Source organism: Myxine glutinosa, chromosome 1 (assembly GCF_964187855.1).
Source record: "Myxine glutinosa chromosome 1, kmMyxGlut1.1, whole genome shotgun sequence".
NCBI lineage: Eukaryota > Metazoa > Chordata > Myxini > Myxiniformes > Myxinidae > Myxine > Myxine glutinosa.
The window spans coordinates 120,052,934-120,073,976 of NC_136261.1; the positions used below are offsets into that span (position 1 = coordinate 120,052,934).

General features: G+C 48.7%; 1 protein-coding gene across 3 annotated transcripts in view; it reads right to left on the reverse strand.

Annotated features, from left to right (window-relative positions):
* LOC137427602 (C-Jun-amino-terminal kinase-interacting protein 4) overlaps positions 1-21,043 on the reverse strand; it is a 229,969-nt gene that overhangs the window by 181,349 nt on the left and 27,577 nt on the right. For all 3 annotated transcript variants that reach the window (XR_013623219.1, XM_078776573.1, XM_068117245.2), the window contains exon 2: positions 18,032-18,118. Coding sequence is in view for 2 of the 3 variants with exons in the window: in XM_078776573.1 (XP_078632699.1) it covers positions 18,032-18,118 (87 nt within the window). In the remaining variant the exon portion in view is untranslated. The remainder of the gene's footprint in view (positions 1-18,031; positions 18,119-21,043) is intronic.

Genomic DNA, 21,043 nt, shown 5'->3' on the forward strand with positions numbered 1-21,043 from the left:
GGGATGCTGCATACGTAATTGATCGACTCCTTCGCCTTCAACCAGTGTGCACGCCTTCAACAGTTCGTGAAAACGGCAAGCAAGGACTCCTTCACCACTCTCTGTCGCACGACTCGTCTCTCATCTGCTGAAGTCGTTCTCCCAGGCACACCTCTTTTATCTTCGACTCCTTCTCTCTCCCTGGCTCATCTCCCCAAGTAGTCCGACGCGGCCACTTATATTGGCCGATCGCGTATTAAGCCGCTTGCCTTTTTGGATACGCCTATCGGTGAGCTGCCTCGGCCCTGATTGGTCGTGAGGGCTCACTGGTCTGCCCCTTGATGGTGCGTTGGTGGGCCACGCCTCATTCCTGGTGCTCCTCCCCCTTCTTCTCCAACTCCGCCGCGTGGCTTATGGCGGCTGGCAGCGAACAACCAAAAGGCAGCGAACGCTGATGCGGCTGCGGCTGGCAGAGGCGCGTAATACAATTTGGAGAAGGTAAAGCCGCAAAATGATTAGGATGGGAATTTGAGAAGGGGCCTAGGTTATTTGATTAATGCAACGCAGAGTCAAACTATTAGGGGCAGATCCTTACCTGAAACACATACTAATGAAATAACTAAAGAAGATCCTATGGTGTTCTACGTGTTGCAATATGACCTAACTAGGGTGAGACCTTTGACCTTTACACAAAAGTGGGAATTTTTACAGGGGATTATTTATAAGGGGTTATTACAAATATTTACAAAGTGGAGGGTTCTAAAAACCACAACAATATATATATACACAACAACACACAACATGCATTTTAAGGCCATTTTCCCTGCTAGAGCGGGGGTTAGCAACAATATATATATATATATATATACACATACATACATATATACACATATATATATATATATACATATATATACATATATATACATATATATACATATATGTACATATATATACATATATATACATATATATACATATATATACATATATATACATATATATACATACATATACATATATATACATATATATACATACATATATATATATATATATATATATATATATATATATATATATATATATATATATATATATATATATATATATTGTTGCGAATATGGAATTTGGCCTCCATATCCGCTTGTAAATATTCCCCTATTTTCTCCAATACTCCCCAACTTTCCCCAATCCCCCATTCCCTAGTCCCATTGCATGTAAATAACAATCAGTAGAGCCGACCTTCCCCTTATTCCCCCATTAAATGTCGTGCCAGGTCCACCGCACCACACGTAGACAACTTTCGGACATCTTCCTAGTTATTCTTAGTCTATGTCAGTTAAGGCCTCGTCTCCATTAATTATGACTCTTCGTTGCACCAGAATGTGATTATATGGCATCAGTAGTGAGTTTAGGACCTTTCCCATACCTCCTTCCATCTTCTTCCCCAACAATTACAACAACAACAGAGGAGATGGCGGCGGCGCGGGGGAGGATGCGTCCTCACACCGGCTCGATTAGCGCCATTGACCACGCGCTCCACGGGGTTACCACGGAGGGGCTGGCTGTCAGCTCCTCCTCAAGGGCGGAGCCTGGTAACCCCCCGCACCCAATCAGAAGGGCGGACCGATTCCATCTGGGGCGGCGCTAGCGAGCCGAGGGCGTGTCACTCCCCGCCGGATATACGCGGCCACGTAGCGGACGTGACGTGAGATTCGCCCCCAGCTGGAGAAAGACGGACCTGCGAGCGCTGAAACAGATGCGCCTGAGTTTGGAGAGGCCTGAGAAAGACCCGCCTGAGAAAGAACGTCACCTCTGAGCGCTGCGACGAGACCTCCCGCATCTCTGGACCGAACCGTGTTGATCCTGCCCCGAGCCCAGGTGCACCTGGAGCCATCGCTACCTTGCCTTTCCTAGCCATCAATCCCCGTGTGAGTCAGCTTTGTCCCGTTTATCTGTCGTCTGTTGGGAATAATATAAGATTGTGTCTAAGTGCTTGTCTTTCTATGTTGTACCTCTCGTCCCTGTAATCTGACCTTCCGTAACGAATATAATCTCCTCCGGAGGTCTTGAGAACCGTATCCCTGGTGTCGTCATTTTATAACCCAGCCGGGTGTCTTCTTTTTCTTATTGAGCCAGCGTAACGCGACTTCGTCAACGTCGAGTATAGTCGGGTAATTTGTGCGGACACGACGGCCATTCCGCTCGGCCCACTTTAACATCAAAGTCGTGTCTGTAACAATTGGTGTCAGGAGTGGGATTCGAACCTGGGACTAAATTTATTTAGCCCAAATTTTGGAACACCAATTGTACTATTAGAGTAACAATTGGTGTCGAGGAGTGAGATTCGGACCCGGGACTAAATTAGTTAGGCCCAAATTTTGGGAGGGAAAATCGATTCGGAGCGCGTACTGCGCTCGACGAAATCGATCCGGAGCGCGGTTACTGCGCTCGCCGAAATTATAACGAAAAAAAAAAAAAAAAAAATTTGGATTTGTTTTACGAAACTCGAATTTTGCAAGTCGCGCTATGGCGGATCAAGACGGCTGGGGTCCGGTAGGGGAGAGTGAAGCAGGGTCGGTCCAGGACCAAATTGAGGGACATGAGGAGAGCGAAACAGCGAGGGTAGCAGGCACGCAAAATGGCGCCTCGCAAGAGCGCGCGGTAGCCGAGCCCGCTGTATCAACGGGCTTTAACATGCAGCCGATTGACATACAGGCCCTCATTGCGCAGCTACAGGCAGCTGTACAGATGAGTATGGGGAGCCAAATTGAGCGATTGGGTGAGCGATTGGAGGGCCAAATGGGGGTAATGAGGGACGAAGCGAGGGGTACCAGTGAGGGATTAGACAATAATTTTAAGGGATTAGACATGAAATTTGGGAAATTAGACGATAGATTAGGGGAAATACAGGAGGGGTTAACGGGGGTAGAAAACAGAATGGCGCTCAAGAGAATCAAATGGAAGGATGCAAAAAGGGTTAGAGGGGTTAGAAAACACCATGGAAGGCAAATTGAGGGACATGAGGGACCAAGCGGAAAGGGAAGTTAACCAAATGGGGCAGCAGAGATAGAGGGGGTCAGAATGGGGGTAGAAACCAAACTGGATGCTCACAGGGAGGAAATGGAGCAGATGAGGGTGGCATCTGGGCAGGAGATGCAAGTGATGGGAGAAGAGATCAGAAGAGGTGTGAGTGAGGAGGTCGGAGGAGTGCGCGAGGAGGTGAGGCACTGTAAGGAGCACATGGAGAAGGAGGTGAGAAAGGGGACTGTAAAGTTACAAGGGGGCATAGAGGACCTGACGCAGAGGTGGAACAGCTGACGGAGGGACAAAAAGGACTAACGGAGCAGGTTCAAAGGAACACTGCAGTATTAGGAGGTTTAAAAGCGACACAAAACGACATAAAAAACGACTTAATAGCGACAAAGAGGGAATGTCAGATGGTACGTGAGGGACTGACAACGAGGTTGGACGAGGTGACGGAGGCAATGGAGACAAAGGACCGGGAGGTGAGAAGCACATAGAAACGGTCAAGGTGGCATTAGAGGACGAAATTGAGGAGACGCACCGGGAAATAAAAGAGGTGAAGCAAAAATTAGAGGAAGTGGAAGAGGGGGTGAGTGAAATTAAGAAGAGACGGAGGGAAACTAAGAGGGAGATAAAGGAGGAGGTGATGGAATATGTACAAGGTCGGTGCTCAAATCGTGATGGTGTGCTCGCTAACCAGATAAAGTGTTTGCAGGTGGCGAAGGAGGTGCGGAGACGAGGTACCGAGGTGAGTGACGATATACGCGGAAATGTACATGGTGTGAGGGAAGCTTCAGTCGGCTTGGGGGTTGGTTTGGACCCGGGTGTTCGTGAGAGGCCGCTGGTGAAGTGTGCGACAGGTACGGAGTGCGAAAGAGGAGGTGTGCGAGAATGTCCGACTCTGGGGTGTGTGAGGAAAAGGTGCGCGCCGAGGAGTGAGTGTGCTGTCGAGAGTGAGTTGGTCGTAGCGCGTGTGCGGGGGGGGCACATGGAAGCGCGTAGTGGGGAGTGTTACAGGGGATGTAACGGGAGAATGCACACCTGTGGTGAGTGTTACGGAGGGTGTAACGGGAGAGTGTGCGCAAGAGGATGCGCGAGAAAGGTGTGTAACGGACGAGTGCATGAGTACAGAGTACGCTGTCAAGAGTGAGAGTGAATGCGCGACCGAGAGTGGTGGTGAAAGTAGTAAGAGTGACACGGAGCGTGAGTTGGTTGTGGCAGGTGAGAGAGGATGTACACCTGGAATGGAAGGATGCACACCTGGAATGGTAGAGCGCGTATGGGAATGCACACTGGAGTTGGTAGTGAGGCACATGATTGGGTGTGCAAGTGAGTGCACACCCGTGGTTGTCACAGAGGAGGTGGCCGAGGAGGGGCGACAAGAAGTGGTTGCGTGAGAGATACGAAAAGCCTTTGACAAGAAAGGTGGTTGCGTGAGAGATACGAAAAGCCTTTGACAAGAAAGGGTTGCGTGAGAGATACGAAAAGCCTTTGACAAGAAAGAGTTGCGTGAGAGATACGAAAAGCCTTTGACAAAGAGCCGCTTCAACCAGCCCCGTTTCAACCAGCCTCGTGAAGCCCTGACGGGGCAGCGAGTGACCCTGCCGGTGTGCGGTGTAAAGCCGAATACAAGGAGCTGCCGGCTCCTCACTTCCCGCCCGGAGTGGACCTGCTCGCTGTGCCCTGTGATTCCACCTGCTCATCCCTCCAAACGATTCCTGTCCTTCCATCCTTTTGTGTACGTGAGTTTGTTTTGTGTGTTCTGTCCTGGGTAATAAGTAAGTCTGTATAAGCTAGAAATTGCACTGTGTCCTTCTGGTCCATCCCCCTTTCTACATTATTTTATTATCCTTCCTTCTTCCTTTGTTTCTTTCATTGTGTAAATAGTAATAATAAATAATAGTCGTATTTCCAACCTTTTGCCTTCGTCTTCTTCTTCTTCACATCCGTCGTCTTTGTCTTTTCCCCATTGAATACCTGTGGCACGATTTGGCCAACGTTTGAGAATCGGGTCTAGTCATTGTTAACAGTTCGTGCCGTGGCTGCCATCCGCTCAGCAAATTACCATCTTATCCGCGGTCCGAACGAGGCTGTGCACCGGCCTTTCCGGAGGTCGCGGTGCAGCTTCAGGGACCACGTCGGTCAGTAACAAACGAGGGGACTAATCCCCCCTCAAAAGGGAACCATAGGCCGACGTTGGGTTCCGTAACAATATATATACATATATATATACATATATATATACATATATATATATACATATATATATACATATATATATACATATATATATACACACATATATATATATATACATATATACATATATATATACATATATATATATACATATACATATATATATATACATATATATATATACATATACATATATATATATACATATATACGTATATATACATATATATATATATATATATATATATACATATATATATATATATATATATATATATATATATATATATATATACATATTGTTGCGGATATGAGGACTGTATTTTTTTTTTGATTGTGTGCTTTATTATTATTATTATTGTTATTCTGCGCCTCCTGCCTCCGGAGCTGTGTAAAGGTCAAAGGGCGTCCCATAATTAGTCCACAAGCATACACGTCAGCCAATCTTAGAATACCCCTGTTCGATAGTTATATCTTATTCTGTGTTTTAGGGTAAGGCTGTGTCTCCCATTAATAGAAATACTCCATTGCACCAGTGAAAGAGATAGATTCCCTTCATTCCCACTCCCAAAACTTCCATTTCCCCTTTCGTCTTTGCCAGGCCTCGAGTGCCATTGCCAATTACCTCCGCTCCAATTGCCGCCATTGACCACGAGGCAGGGTTGGGGAAGAAAGGCGGGTCCCCACCTCGTCATAGAGGGGAGGAGTGAACAGCCCTTGCCGACCAACCCAGAACGAGGGGTTGGCTTTAGAGGGCGGAGAGAGAACGTTTTGGGGAAGTTCGCAAAAGGGTCAAGGGTGGGGCTTATATAACCCGAGGCAGAGGCCCCCAGAGAGAGTCGAGGAGGGAGGAGATCAGAAGACAGAAAGGCCTTGAGTTGGACTAAGCAAGAGAGGAAGTTGTTGGACTGGGTGGGACTAAGGAAGAGAGAGAAAGAGTCCTGAAGCTTGTGAGGGAAGGAGAGAGAACCCGTCACACCAACCCCCCACCAGCCGCGTTGGCTCCACCAAGCGTTCACCTCCACCAAGGCTCCACCAAGCTCCGCGTTGGCTCCACCAAGCGTTCACCTCCACCAAGGCTCCACCAAGCTCCGCGTTGGCTCCACCAAGCGTTCACCTCCACCAAAGCTCCACCAAGCTCTGCGTTGGCTCCACCAAGCGTTCACCTCCACCAAAGCTCCACCAAGCTCTGCGTTGGCTCCACCAAGCGTTCACCTCCACCTAGCTCCGCATTGGCTCCACCAAGCGTTCACCTCCACCAAAGCTCCACCAAGCTCCGCGTTGGCTCCACCAAGCGTTCACCTCCAGCCATCCACCTCCTGCGATTCCTGTCAGCATTCCCCGCGTGAGTCTGTCTTTTGTTTGTTCTGTCCTGGGTTAATTAAGACTGTAGGTAAGCTAGTATTTTCACTGTGTCACCTGCGTCTTATGTGCTGTAAATAAACGTGACTGCTTTCTTTTTGCTTATGTGTGTAAATAGTAAATAAATTTAGTAGTATTTCCAAACCTTTCTTTGCCTTCGTCTTCCTCTTTGCATTCGTCGTTTTAGTCATTTCCCTCATTGAGCAGCCGCGGTGCGATCCGGCCAACGTTTGGGTGGAATCGGGTTCTAATCGGGGAATAACTGTTCGGTCGCGGCAATACCAACCGCTCGGTAAAATAACATCTTTAACCGCGTCCGCAACAATTGGTGTCTGGGAGTGAGATACGGACCCGAAGCGCGCTTAACGCGCTCAAAATTACAAGCTGCTGGAAATTTGTGTTGTTTTACAAAAACCCGAATTTTGAAATCGCGCCATGGCTGGTCAAGGCGATCGAATGCCGGTGGGTGAGCTAGAGGAGGGGTTAGGAGTAACCCAGGATCAGAGGGACGAAGTAGAGGAGAACATTGGCAATGTGGTTGAGGGAGTATCAGACGCACAAAATGGCGTCCTCGCGCACGTGGGTGTAGCGGCACCAAATTTTGCCGCGCCCACGACCGTAGCAGCGCCACCGGTGGATTTGAATCTTTTTATGATACAAATGAAGGCCCTTATGGACAAGAATAGTGAATGGAAGGCCAAATGGGACAAATGGGGAACCGGATGGATGCTCAAAATGAGCAAATGAAGGCTCAGAGTGAGCAAATGGGGGCAATGAGGGACGAAGCAAGGGCTGATAGTGAGCGATTGGGGGGCGAAATGGGGGGCAAAATGGGAGAAATGGGGGAACGGCTAGAAGCTAAATTTGAGGGGTTAGACAACGGGATAAAAGAGGTAAACAATGGGTTAACGGGGGTGGAAAATAGAATGGCTGCCCAGGAGAATCAGTTAGAGGGGGTGAAAAATGGGTTAATGGGGTTAGAAAATAGGATGGAAGACAAATTGCGGGAAATAGGGGAGCAATCCGCCCGGGAAATCGAACAGATGGGGAACCAGATGGAGGAGATAAAAGAGGAGATACGACGAGGTGTAAGTGAGGAGGTCTCGGGGGTACGCGAGGAGGTAAAGCGAGGCGAAAAGCGTATAGAGAAAGAGGTGAGGAATTATACGGTGAGGTTACAAGGGGGAATAGAGGGTCTGACGAAGGGAGTAGAACAGCTGACAGTGGGACAAAAGGAACTAGTGGACCAAGTGGAAAAGAACACGGCAATAATCGGGGGGTTAAAAGCGACACAAAAAGACATTAAGAACGAATTAATAGCGACACAGAAGGAATGTCAGATGGTACATGAGGGGTTGACGAAGAAGTTGGAGGAGGTGACAGAAGTAATGGAGACAAAGGACCGAGAGGTGAGGACGCACATAGAAACGGTTAAAGTAGCCTTAGAGGACGAACTTGAGGAGACGCACCGGGAAATAAAAGAGGTGAAGCAAAAATTAGAGGAAGTGGAAGAAGAGGTGAGTGAAATTAAGAAGAGACGGACAGAAACTAAAAGAGAAATCCAGGAGGAGGTGATGGAATTGGTACAAGATCGGTGCTCAACTCATAATGTGATGCTCACTACCCAAATAAAGAGTTTGCAGGTGGCAAAGGAGGTGCGGAGACGAGGTGCCAAGGTGAGTGGCGATATAATCGGAAATGTACATGATGTGAGGGGAGCTTCAGTCGGCTTGGGGGTTGTTGTGGACCCGGGTGTTCGTGAGAGGCCGTTGGTGAAGTGTGCGACAGGTCTGGTGTGCGAAGGAAGAGGTGTGCGAGAATGTCCGACCATGGGGTGTGTGAGGAAAAAGTGCGCGCCAAGGAGTGAGTGTGCCGTCAAGAGTGAGTTGGTCGAAGCGCGTGTGCGAGGGGGTACATGGAAGCGCGGTGTGATAAGTGTTACGGAGGAAGTAACGAAAGAGTGTGCGCAAGAGGATGCGCGAGAAAGGTGTGTAACGGACAGGTGCATGGCGAAAGAGTGCGCTGTCAAGAGTAAGGGGGAATGCACGCCTGTGGTGAGTGTTACAGAGGATGTAACGAGAAAGTGTACGCCTGTGTTGAGTGTTACAGAGGATGTAACGAGAAAGTGTATGCCTGTGGTGAGTGTTACAGAGGATGTAACGAGAAAGTGTACGCCTGTGGTGAGTGTTACAGAGGATGTAACGGGAGAGTGTGCGCGAGAGTGTGCGCGAGAAAGGTGTGTAACGGACGGGTGCATGAGGAAAGAGTGTGCTGTCGAGAGTAAGGGTGAGTGCGTTGTCAAGAGTGGAGGTGAGAGTAGTGAGAGTGACACGGAGCGTGAGTTGGTTGTGACAGGTGAGCGAGGATGTACACCTGGAATGGAAGGATGCACACCTGGAATGGTAGAGCGTGTATGGGAATGCACGCTGGAATTGGTCGTGAGGCACGTGGTTGGGTGTGCGAGTGAGAGCACACCTGTGATAGTCACAGAGGAGGTGACCGAGAAGGGGGCGTGAAGAGGTGTGTTGGTGAGGTGTGCGAGCGACGAGTGTGTGCCAAGGTGTTCGGTGGTCAGGTGTGTGACCAAGTCTGTGAGCGGAATGAGTGTACCGAGGTGTTTAAGGAAAGGTACGACGAGGAGCATGGAAACGGCTGGATGTATGAGCAAGGAAGGGGTAGCGTATGCGTGTAAGCATGCAGGTGAGGCATCGACGGTAACCGGGTTAGCGGTTAGAGCGACTTATAGCCGAATCGGGCCCTCGGTGCGTGCCGGGCTTCGCGTGCCGCGAGAACCAGCGGGGATCCGAGCCACGGCGGGTTCGAAAGGACCGCCGTAAGCGATCCACGCTGGGCCTCGCTTGGAACGGCCGCGTCCGTGCTCCGCTAGGTGGAACGGGCAGCCCGATAGGAAGGGTCGTCATGGCGACCACTTTTTATTGAGACGTTCCGGCAGGTCGAGATCGGGACATTGGATGGCTCCGCGCCGAGGTAGTGCGTGGGATCTCGGCACGGGTAAGCCCCCGTCCCTGCACCGAGTGCCGGACGCATCCAGCCGCCGGCACCAAACAACCCGCGTTCATTGCTCGGCTTTACGAAGCCGGGCTGTAGACGTGAATTGGCGCACCGAGAGGATCTAATAAGTAGACGGGTGATGAGGTTAGTGTTTTGGACCCAAAATTAGAAAAAGGCAAAAATTTGATGATTGGAATAGAATTGGCAGTAATTGGCAAATTTTGGATTGGTTGGATTTGGTGAGCAAAATTGATAGTGGGACCTCCCCGATGTGGTGGGATGGGCAATCCACCATCCCTCACAGACGGGGGGGCAAAGGAGCACTAGCTTATGGGGTTGATGGCAGTGAAAACTAGCCCGGGAGGGTTAGGATATTGTGTGTAGGGATCTAGAAGATGACATTAGGTAACGTTAAGATTAGTTAGTGACAATGACACCTGTAGTGGGGACGCAGGTAGAGTAGAGTGGATGATAATGACGTGGGAGCGCAATAGTTTAAAGGGGCGACTGGGAAGCGCAAGTTTCAGAGGGGAGTAGTTAGCTGAGATGATGCCGTGTGTGTGAGGATTGAACAGGTGTGATTGAACAGGTGTGATTGCACAGGTGTGCAACTGAACAGGTGTGTGGAGCAGTGTTTGAGTGATGGTGATGGTGATGTGTATTGTGATGACCAAATGGTCCAGGAAGAGGAGGAGGGTGCAGGTGGCACCAGGTGTGATTGCACAGGCGTGCAACAACAGGTGAATGGAGAATGGTTGTGTGGAATACATGGAGTGTGGAATAAATGGTAGTGTGGAATATCTGGAGTATTGGAATGGATGGTCGTGGAGTGAGTATGGTGGAAACAATGGAGTGGAGTGGATGGTGCGAAGGTGTGAATGGGGGAAGAGTGGACCCCCATCACGGATACCCGGGGCGGGTAGTGTAAGTGTTAGGTAGAGGGTATAGGTAAATTGTGGTTGGATATTGGCATCTGTGGTGCGAGTGGAAGAATGATGTTTGGATGGGTGCATTAGTGTTGTGGAAATGGCTGGGCGTGTAGCCTGTTAGTGTGTGTAGTTGGTTTGGGCACTCCACCACTGTGAGGATGTCGGCCAGGTGAGGCCGCAGGTGGGCTCTGGGAGCCGGTAGTTGTGGATGGGGCCCGAGGATCCGGAGGACGGACCCGGGTAGCCCAGTGCCAGAGGGCACCAAGGGGTGACAGAGCCAGGAGGGGCCTTCCCCAGTTAGATAGGTTAGGGTGAGGAGCAGGTAAGCTCGGGAGGCAACTGCAGTGGTGGAGGTGTGCAGGTGGGTAGACCTGCTGGGAGAGCTACACGTCACAGCCCAGAAATTGTGCAAGGGCACCGGGAGATGAATCGGGGGAGTGAGACCCCAAATTGAGAAGCACCACAGTTTGGTCAATGGGAATTTGGTTTTTAGAACCCATAGTGCAAGTTGGCCAATGGATTGGCAGGGAGAGACCCCGGGTAGTGTAAAGTGTGTTAATGTCATTTAGAGGATAGTTAGGATTAGGAAGTCTCCTCGCACCATCTGCATCCACTCACCTGAGGTGACAGGTACTCCACACCATGCCATGTTTTGATTATTTTCTACTGTGCAAATGTTTGGAATGTGAGACGCATCATGACGTGGGTGTGACATTGTGCTTGATGTTCCATCTCTTCCTCCTTATGAGGATTGATGATGAATTGGGTGATGGCAAATTTTGGTTAGAGGGATTGTGGTGACGAATTTGGTATAGAGGAAATATGGGGAGACGTGACAGTAGCGACGGATTGGTAATGTGTAGATTTTGTACATATGGGGTAAGGGCAAGGCTAGTGTAGGTGACAGGGGGGTGACGTACGGTAGGGACGAGCTTTCTCACTTCGCTCTCCGTACGCATTTCGCCTTGCATTGCCTTATTGATGTGTACCCTTGTGACCTTACCCCTCGCTCATTTGTCTCTTTTGTCTCCCACATGACCTGTGCGCCATTGGGCGCCGAGGGGAGCGTGCGTGAGTCCTCCATTGTGCGCCCGGAATTCCCAGAACCAGCTGTCTGCATCGATGCACCACATTATGGACCACATGCCTGTGGCCGAGCACCACTGATGGACCCCATGGGTTGGGGCATGGCCCCTCTGCTGGAACCGGCCATGAGGGCCCGAAATCTTGCTGGCGGACCTTGGCCACAGGGCACCGATGCCCCACAGGTGAACCACACGTAGTCGGCCCTGTGGGCCATAAATAAAGAAAATAAAATGGACACGTTGGGCACACTTTATTGCAAATAGGCCGCCAGTAAGAAAATGAGAGAGAATGACAACAACTGGAAGACATAATAATAGCCAGCAGAGGGAGCCGAAGAGCAAGAGATCACCTGCAGGGTTAGGGGTTGTTGGTTTTATTTTCTTGAACAATGGTGACTGCACCGATTGGTGCTTGGGTGTGTATTGGTGCGTTTTTGGGTGCTTTAATGGTGCATTGATGCAGAGCAGACTGTCTCCCCCCCCAGAAAGAAAAATTACAGGTCCTGGGTTAGTGTTGTAAATAAAAGCAGAGTCATTGTAAATAATGCTCCACACCGTCAGTGTGTAGTTTGAAGACCATTCCGCAATTCGGTTAACTGTGGGCGTAAGTCTGTTAGGCAGGGTGCAATGGAGCAGCGGGACACATTTATTTATGTTTTAAAAACTGTCGCACTCAGGGTCAGGTTAAAAGTAGAGGGAACTACACCTACGTGTCACACTAAATAAAAGTTGTAGGCCCGGGACGTGCCTAAGAGGAGGAGGGTGCAGTGTTGCGGATATGAGGACTGTATTTTTTTTTTTGATTGTGTGCTTTATTATTATTATTATTGTTATTCTGCGCCTCCTGCCTCCGGAGCTGTGTAAAGGTCAAAGGGCGTCCCATAATTAGTCCACAAGCATACACGTCAGCCAATCATAGAATACCCCTGTTCGATAGTTATATCTTATTCTGTGTTTTAGGGTAAGGCTGTGTCTCCCATTAATAGAAATACTCCATTGCACCAGTGAAAGAGATAGATTCCCTTCATTCCCACTCCCAAAACTTCCATTTCCCCTTTCGTCTTTGCCAGGCCTCGAGTGCCATTGCCAATTACCTCCGCTCCAATTGCCGCCATTGACCACGAGGCAGGGTTGGGGAAGAAAGGCGGGTCCCCACCTTGTCATAGAGGGGAGGAGTGAACCAGCCCTTGCCGACCAACCCAGAACGAGGGGTTGGCTTTAGAGGGCGGAGAGAGAACGTTTTGGGGAGGTTCGCAAAAGGGTCAAGGGTGGGGCTTATATAACCCGAGGCAGAGGCCCCCAGAGAGAGTCGAGGAGGGAGGAGATCAGAAGACAGAAAGGCCTTGAGTTGGACTAAGCAAGAGAGGAAGTTGTTGGACTGGGTGGGACTAAGGAAGAGAGAGAAAGAGTCCTGAAGCTTGTGAGGGAAGGAGAGAGAACCCGTCACACCAACCCCCCACCAGCCGCGTTGGCTCCACCAAGCGTTCACCACCACCAAGGCTCCACCAAGCTCTGCGTTGGCTCCACCAAGCGTTCACCTCCACCAAAGCTCCACCAAGCTCCGCGTTGGCTCCACCAAGCGTTCACCTCCACCAAGCTCCGCGTTGGCTCCACCAAGCGTTCACCTCCACCAAAGCTCCACCAAGCTCCGCGTTGGCTCCACCAAGCGTTCACCTCCAGCCATCCACCTCCTGCGATTCCTGTCAGCATTCCCCGCGTGAGTCTGTCTTTTGTGTTCTGTCCTGGGTTAATTAAGACTGTAGGTAAGCTAGTATTTTCACTGTGTCACCTGCGTCTTATGTGCTGTAAATAAACGTGACTGCTTTCTTTTTGCTTATGTGTGTAAATAGTAAATAAATTTAGTAGTATTTCCAAACCTTTCTTTGCCTTCGTCTTCCTCTTTGCATTCATCGTTTTAGTCTTTTCCCTCATTGAGCAGCCGCGGTGCGATCCGGCCAACGTTTGGGTGGAATCGGGTTCCAATCGGGGAATAACTGTTCGGTCGCAGCAATACCAACCGCTCGGTAAAATAACATCTTTAACCGCGTCCGCAACAATATATATATATTGTTGCGGATATGAGGACTGTATTTTTTTTATTGTGTGTATTATTATGATTGTTTATTCTGCGCCTCCTGCCTCCGGAGCTGTGTAAAGGTCAAAGGGCGTCCCATAATTAGTCCATAGAGCATCCACACCACAGCCAATCATAGAATACCCCTGTTCGATAGTTATATCTTATTATGTGTTTTAGGGTAAGGCTGTGTCTCCCATTAATTGAAATACTCCATTGCACCAGTGAAAGAGATAGATTCCCTTCATTCCCACTCCCAAAACTTCCATTCCCCATTTTCGTCAATTGCCATTCGCATTGCCAACTGCATTTTGGGCGGTTTTCTCTTCATCCGCCATTGACCACGAGGCAGGGTTGGGGAAGAAAGGCGGGTCCCCACCTCGTCATAGAGGGGAGGAGTGAGTCAGCCCCACTCAACCAACCACGAACAAGGGGTTGGACTTGGAGAGGGTGTGGAAAGAAAGATCGAGGAGGTTCGCGAAGGTTGAGGAGCGGGGCCTATATAACCCGCAGGCAGGGCGTTTCCCAAGCGGCAGACGTGAGATGAGCTTTTACAAAGAGACGAGAGGGAGTCCAAGGAGTTGAGTCCGAGAGAAGTCCAGAGTTGAGCTGCAGATCGAGCCACCGAAACTGCACTAGCTGCAGATCGAGCCACCGCAACTGCATTCACTGCAGCTGGAGCCACCAAAACTGCAGCCACAGCAGCGTGAGGCCTGGACGGCAGTTTGGAGCAGGGCCGCGAAGGAGCGGCGGCTGCCCACGAGTCGATCGGCTGCAGGACCAGTCGGACCTCCCTATCCCGCCAGCCATCCACCAGCCATCCACCTGCCATCCCTATCATCATTCCCCGTGTGAGTCGTCTTTGTTTGTTCTGTCCTGGGTAGATCATTAAGTCTGTATAAGCTAACGATTTCACTGTGTCACCTGCGTCTCGTGTGCCTGTAAATAAACGTGACTGCTTTCTTCCTACTTATATGTGTAAATAATAAATCCAATTACTCTTCTGTACGTCTTCTTCCTCTTTGTATTCGGTCGCTTTAGAGTTTTCCCGATTGAATAGCGGTGGCGCGATCCGGCCAAAGTTTGGGGCAAATCGGGTATTAATCAAGGAAGCACTGTTCGGTCGCGGTAATACCACCGCTCGGTCAAAATAACATCTTTAACCGTGTCCGTAACAATATATACATATATATATATATATATATATATATATATATATATATATATATATATATATATATATATATATATATATATATATATACAAATATATATATATACACATATATATACACATATATATATATATACACATATATATATACATACACATATATATATACACATATATATATATATACACATATATATATATATACTCAACCCTCGGCTATCGCGAACTCGGCTATCGCGTTTCTTTGCTATCGCGGCTACCTAAAAAACTGCACAACACACGACTATCGCGCCCCAAATACGTGCTATAGCGCACCGGAAATGGTGGAAAGGGTGCTACGTCATCACCGAGCGTGGGGAAAGAAAAATCAAGGGAAATCAAGAAGAGGAAGAACTTAACTTACGCTCAGAAATTCGAAATTGTGCAGTTGATAGGCAATGGTGAAACAAAGCGAAGTGTTGGAAAGAAATTTGGGATAAATGAGTCAACAGTGCGAGGTATTTACCAAAACCGTGATTATCGTAGAAACGTAGATAAGATTTAACATTCAACAGTGAAGCAAGGTGCTCCTTTATTAATACGGCACTGGAAGGTTACGAGGAGCAGTATCATGCTCACGTCAACTCCCTCCGCCAACGCCAGATCACCGAATTATTACGGCCAGATTCGGCGTCAGAACAAGTCTAATCGCGGGACATTAGGGTAACCGTGGGGGGGGGGGGCACAAACTGCCGTTCGAGACCTCAATCTATGATGTAAATGCTTGATAATAAGAGTTTGCCATCAACAACCAACACACCAACCCATTTCCAATTTAAAAACATGCTGCTGAGTATCTATCTATAACACACACACACACACACACACACACACACACACACCACAAAATAGAGCCGACGTGCAAGTTTGGCGCCAAAGCCCAAAGGCTTGGCCTGCGGGCGGGGGGAGGGGCACAATAACTCATTTGGGTGGGCATGGCCCGCGAATGCCCCCCCCCCCCCATGACGCCGACCCTGCTTACGGCGTCGCAACGAGGCACAGCCCTCTGTCTTTGACGAGCCCTTTGACGTTGAGCGCTTCTCTGGTGCTTCAGCTGACGCAATCCTGGACGAGTTAGAGGCACGTAGGGGTGGTCAATAAGACTCCACCCAAGCCTCGGAACCTACCCAGTACCCAACCACCTAAGCCCCTCATCGTTGCCAAAAAGGTAAGTACAATGGTAAAAAGTACTTTTTTTACCATTTTATTTTTATTTACATGTTGTGATACTTGTTTTAATGTTTCTTTATATGTTAATGTTTCTTTATATGGTAGAAACACTTGGTAAAAAAGTGGCAAAAATAGGTTAAATATGTGGTCAACTTGGGGGTCCTGGCACCAATTAGAATTATTACCATACGTTCTTCAGTTCGGCTATCGCGATTTCGGCTAACGCACACCGATAGCGGCACCAATTAGGCGCGATAGCCGAGGGTTGAGTGTGTATATATATATATATATATATATATATATATATATATATATATATATATATATATATATATATATATATATATATATATATATAATTTACTAACTTTCCCATTGTATAGCACAGATGTCACCACAAATACATTTTCACAAATCCAGGTTGTGAAGTTCGGCTTATTCTGTATTTGTATACAGGGTGGAGGAAAGTGGGATTATTACAGTGAGTAAAAACAAAAGTTGTTGTTGTTGTTGTTGTTTTTCGTATGCAGCTCATGGCTGCTGGTTTGCATCATTTCTCTGGAAGCGCTGCCGCTGATGCAGTGCACCAATTTACCAGTGAGCTGGTATTTAATTTGCCAACATCGGAATAGGATGACAGGCTGAGTCACCGCCCTGGCGTTAATTCAACGATCGACCAGGATTCAAATTCAGGATCCTAGGATCCCAAGCCAGCAACCTAATCGTTAAGCCAACACCACGCTGTAAAACAAAAGTGAAAAGCATGTTTAAGTGGGTTGTGCTGTGGCATTAAAATGCATCTCAAAAGTCCTTTGAATAACTCTCTAAACATTCTTTATGAATGCTTTTTGCCCTTTCTAGTAGAAGACTGCCCATATTCAATTCCTCACTGGGCCATTGGTACTCATTTTTGTTATCCTCCTCTCCTTTCCTCCACGTGTCTGACCATCTGCCACACCCGGTACCCTTTCTTAATTAATAAACCAGCTACCTTTGTCATTTAGCTGCACTGGGAGCCTCAAACCTCATATTTCATTTCAGTTGCCAGGCAGGATGGCCTAGAAGTACGTACACTCGCCCCTCAGCTGTCCAGCCTGGGTTTAAATCTCGGCCTAGCTATAAACTGTCATCGTGGTGTTTCACAGGCAAAATGATTCATTAATGTGTGTGCCGTCCCATGGGTGGACGTTAAACCGACATTTAGTTGGTGGATGGATGTTAAGGACCCCACAGCGTCCTTCGTGAAGAGTAGGCGAGCTATCAAAGGCACCCTGAACAAATTCCAAATTCCTGCTCTGACTTCTTGTGTCGGAGTGGTGAACAGACTAGGATAGTAACTTCAGCCAAGAAACTGCTTCGGCAGAACCGACGTGGTACATGATCTGCATTTCAGTGAGCCCTTCTGTTGACATTTACTTCAACCTCCATTTCCAAAAGCAGGACTAATATTGTGCATCTCCATTCATCGAAACAGGTGTTCACTTATAATGCTCCTCATACAAAACCAGAGTTCTCCCTACTAGTACCACTACTACTTTCAAGGAACCAATTAATCCCACTTCGTGTGTGGTCGGCCACACAGGTTTTTCGCCTCTGTCCTGAGCATCCTTTTTGTGTATCCTCACTCCTCTCAAGGCCATCTGTGAAATAGGAGCTTCTCGGTGGAGGGCTTGGTTTAATGAGGGGACAACTCTTATTCCAATGTAACATGAAAATAAAATTTCATTGTTTCAGCTTTAATTTACAAAAGGACTTCATAAGAACACATTCGGATTTAAATTCAGATTAAAGTACGAGCAGTTCATTGAGGGTATACAGCAATGAAGAAAATTAAAATACCAAGAAAAGAGATTTTAAAAACTCAAGCACATGAGATGAGAACAAACTCTTCATTATGGGGAAGTGTGGCGTGCACACAAAAGGTTGACAAGGTGAGCACATCCATACAGATGTACATACTCATGCTCAAAGTGCCCACCTCCTCAGCCTGTTTGCGCAAATTCCGCTCCCTCTCATACTGAGTGAGCAGTTGTTCATTGTCTTCCTTCAACAGCTCAAGCTCCACCTGCAGCAGTTTGAACACAGAGTCAGAATCACTTATGACTTATCGGCACCTTCTTGCCATGTGGTGATCATAATCACCGAGTTTGATGAATTCCTGCACCAACAGTTTACAAGGAGATAGTGTGACGGACATACAGAGCAGATTACAATATCCCCAGCTCCCGTTTTTTATTTTTTTTCAAAAAGCATGGGAATAATATGAATGATCGGTTTTTTTTAAGGCCATTTTCCCCGCTAGAGCGGGGGTTAGCCTTGCGGGGCCCATGACAATCATGGTTCCCTGTTTGAGGCAATGTTTTTATGGCCGGATGCCCTTCCTGATGCCAACCCTTAGTCGCCTCTTACGATGCGCAGGGATACGGTGTACCTATTCTAAACCGGGGTACACACCGGGATCATTCATCCCAGCAAGCTGGTACTCAATTTGCCGACCTCGGAAGGATGACAGGCTGAGTCAACCCCCCTGGCGTTAATTCAGCGATCGACCGGGATTCGAACCCAGGATCCTAGGATCCCAAGCCGGCACCCTAACCGCTAAGCCAACACCAGGGAATAATGAAGAATATTGTTGCGAATATGGAATTTGACCTCCATATCCGCTTGTAAATATTCCCCTATCTTCTCCGATACTCCCCAACTCTCCCCTTACCCCATTCCCTAGTCCCATTGTCTGTAAACAACACCCATTAGAGCCGATCTTCCCCTTCATTCCCCCATTAAATGTCGTGCCCAGGTCCCCCGCACCACACGTAGACAATTATAGGACATCTTGCTAGTTATTCTTAATCTATGTCAGTTAAGGACTTGTTTCCATTAATTATGACTCTTCGTTGCACCAGAATGTGATGATATGGCACCAGTAGGAGTTTAGGACCTTCCCATACCTCCCCGCATCTCTTCCCATCATCTCAAGCTCCAACAACAACAACCACAACAACAGCGGCTTTGCGTCCTCACTCCGGCTCGGTTGGCCGCCATTGAACATGTGCTCGACGGGGTTACCCAGAAGGGGGCTCCCTGTCGGCCCCTCGTCAAGGGCGGAGCCGGTAACCCCCGCACCCAATGAGAAGCCATGGGCCGATGCCATATGGGGCGGAGCTAACGAGCGAGGGCGTGACTCCCCGCCGGATATACGCGGCCCCGCGCCGGACGTGACGTTAGAGATGCGCCCCGAGCTTGGAAAGACAAGACGCCACCCTCCCGAGCGCTGAGCGACCTCCCCGGCATCTCCACCAAAGTCGCGACCCACGAGCGCTGAGCGACCACACCAGCATCTCTGGACCCCACCGTACGTGATCCTGCCCTGAGCACAGGTGCACCTGGAGCGATCGCTACCCGCTTTCCTGGCCATCAAACCCCGTGTGAGTCAGCGTTGTCCCGTTTATCTGTGGTCTGTCTAGGGTTAATATAAGGTTGTGTCTAAGTGCCCACCTTCCTATGTTTCCCTCTTGTCCCTGTAATCTAACCTTTTCCGCCTTAATATAACCTCCTCCGGAGGTCTTGAGAACTGAACCCCTGGTGTCGTATTGTGTGATTGTAACCCAGCCGGGTGTCTTCTCTTTCCGATTGAGCCAGCGTAGCGCGATTAGTTAACATTCGGGCACAATCGGGTAACTTGTACGGATACGGCGGCCATCCCGCTCGGCCCACCATACCATCAAAGTCGTATCTGTAACAATTGGTGTCGAGGAGTGAGATTGGACCCGGAGCGCGTTTACGCGCTCGAAATTATAACAGCGAAATTTGATTGTGTTGTACAAAAAAAAAAAAAATAATAAAAACCCGAATTTTGAAAGTCGCGCTATGGCGGATCAAGACAGCTGGGGTCCGGTAGGGGAGAGTGAGGCAGGGTCGGTCCAGGACCAAATTGAGGGACGTGAGGAGAGCGAAGCAGCGAGGGTAGCAGACGCGCAAAATGGCGCCTCGCTGGTCACCGCGCCCGTGACCGTGGCAGCGCCCCTGGTGGATCCGAACCTTTTTATGTTGCAAATGAGGGCCCTTATGGAACGAATAGAGGGCCAAATGGGGGTAATGGGAAACCAAATGGGGGTAATGAGGGACGAAGCGAGGGCTCGGAGTGAGCAATTGGGGGTAATGAGGGACGAAGCGAGGGGTACCAGTGAGAAGTTAGACAATAATTTTGAGGAGTTAGACAAGAAATTTGGGAAGTTAGACAATAATTTTGAGGGGTTAGACAACGGGATAAAAGAGGTGAGAAATGGGTTAATGGGGGTAGAAAACAGAATGGCCGCTCAAGAGAATCAAATGGAAGGGATGCAAAAAGGGTTAGAGGGGTTAGAAAACAGTATGGAAGGCAAATTGAGGGACATGAGGGACCAAGCGGAAAGGGAAGTTAAACAAATGGAGCAGCAGATAGAGGGGGTCAGAATGGGGGTAGAAACCAAACTGGATGCTCACAGGGAGGAAATGGAGCAGATGAGGGTGGCATCTGGGCAGGAGATGCAAGTGATGGGAGAAGAGATCAGAAGAGGAGTGAGTGAGGAGGTCGGAGGAGTGCGCGAGGAGGTGAGGCACTGTAAGGAGCACATGGAGAAGGAGGTGAGAAAGGGGACTGTAAAGTTACAAGGGGGCATAGAGGACCTGACGCAGGAGGTGGAGCAGCTGACGGTGGGACAGACGGAGTTAGTGGAGCAGGTTCAAAGGAACACTGCGGTATTAGGAGGTTTAAAGGCGACACAAAAAGAAATTAAAAACGACTTGATAGCGACAAAGAGGGAATGTCAGATGGTACGTGAGGGACTGACAACGAGGTTGGACGAGGTGATAGAGGTAATAGAGACGAAGGACCGGCAGGTGAGGACGCACATGGAAACGGTCAAGGTAGCCTTGGAGGACGAGCTTGAGGAGACGTACCGGGGAATAAAAGAGGTGAAGCACAAATTAGAAGAAGTGGAAGAAGGGATGA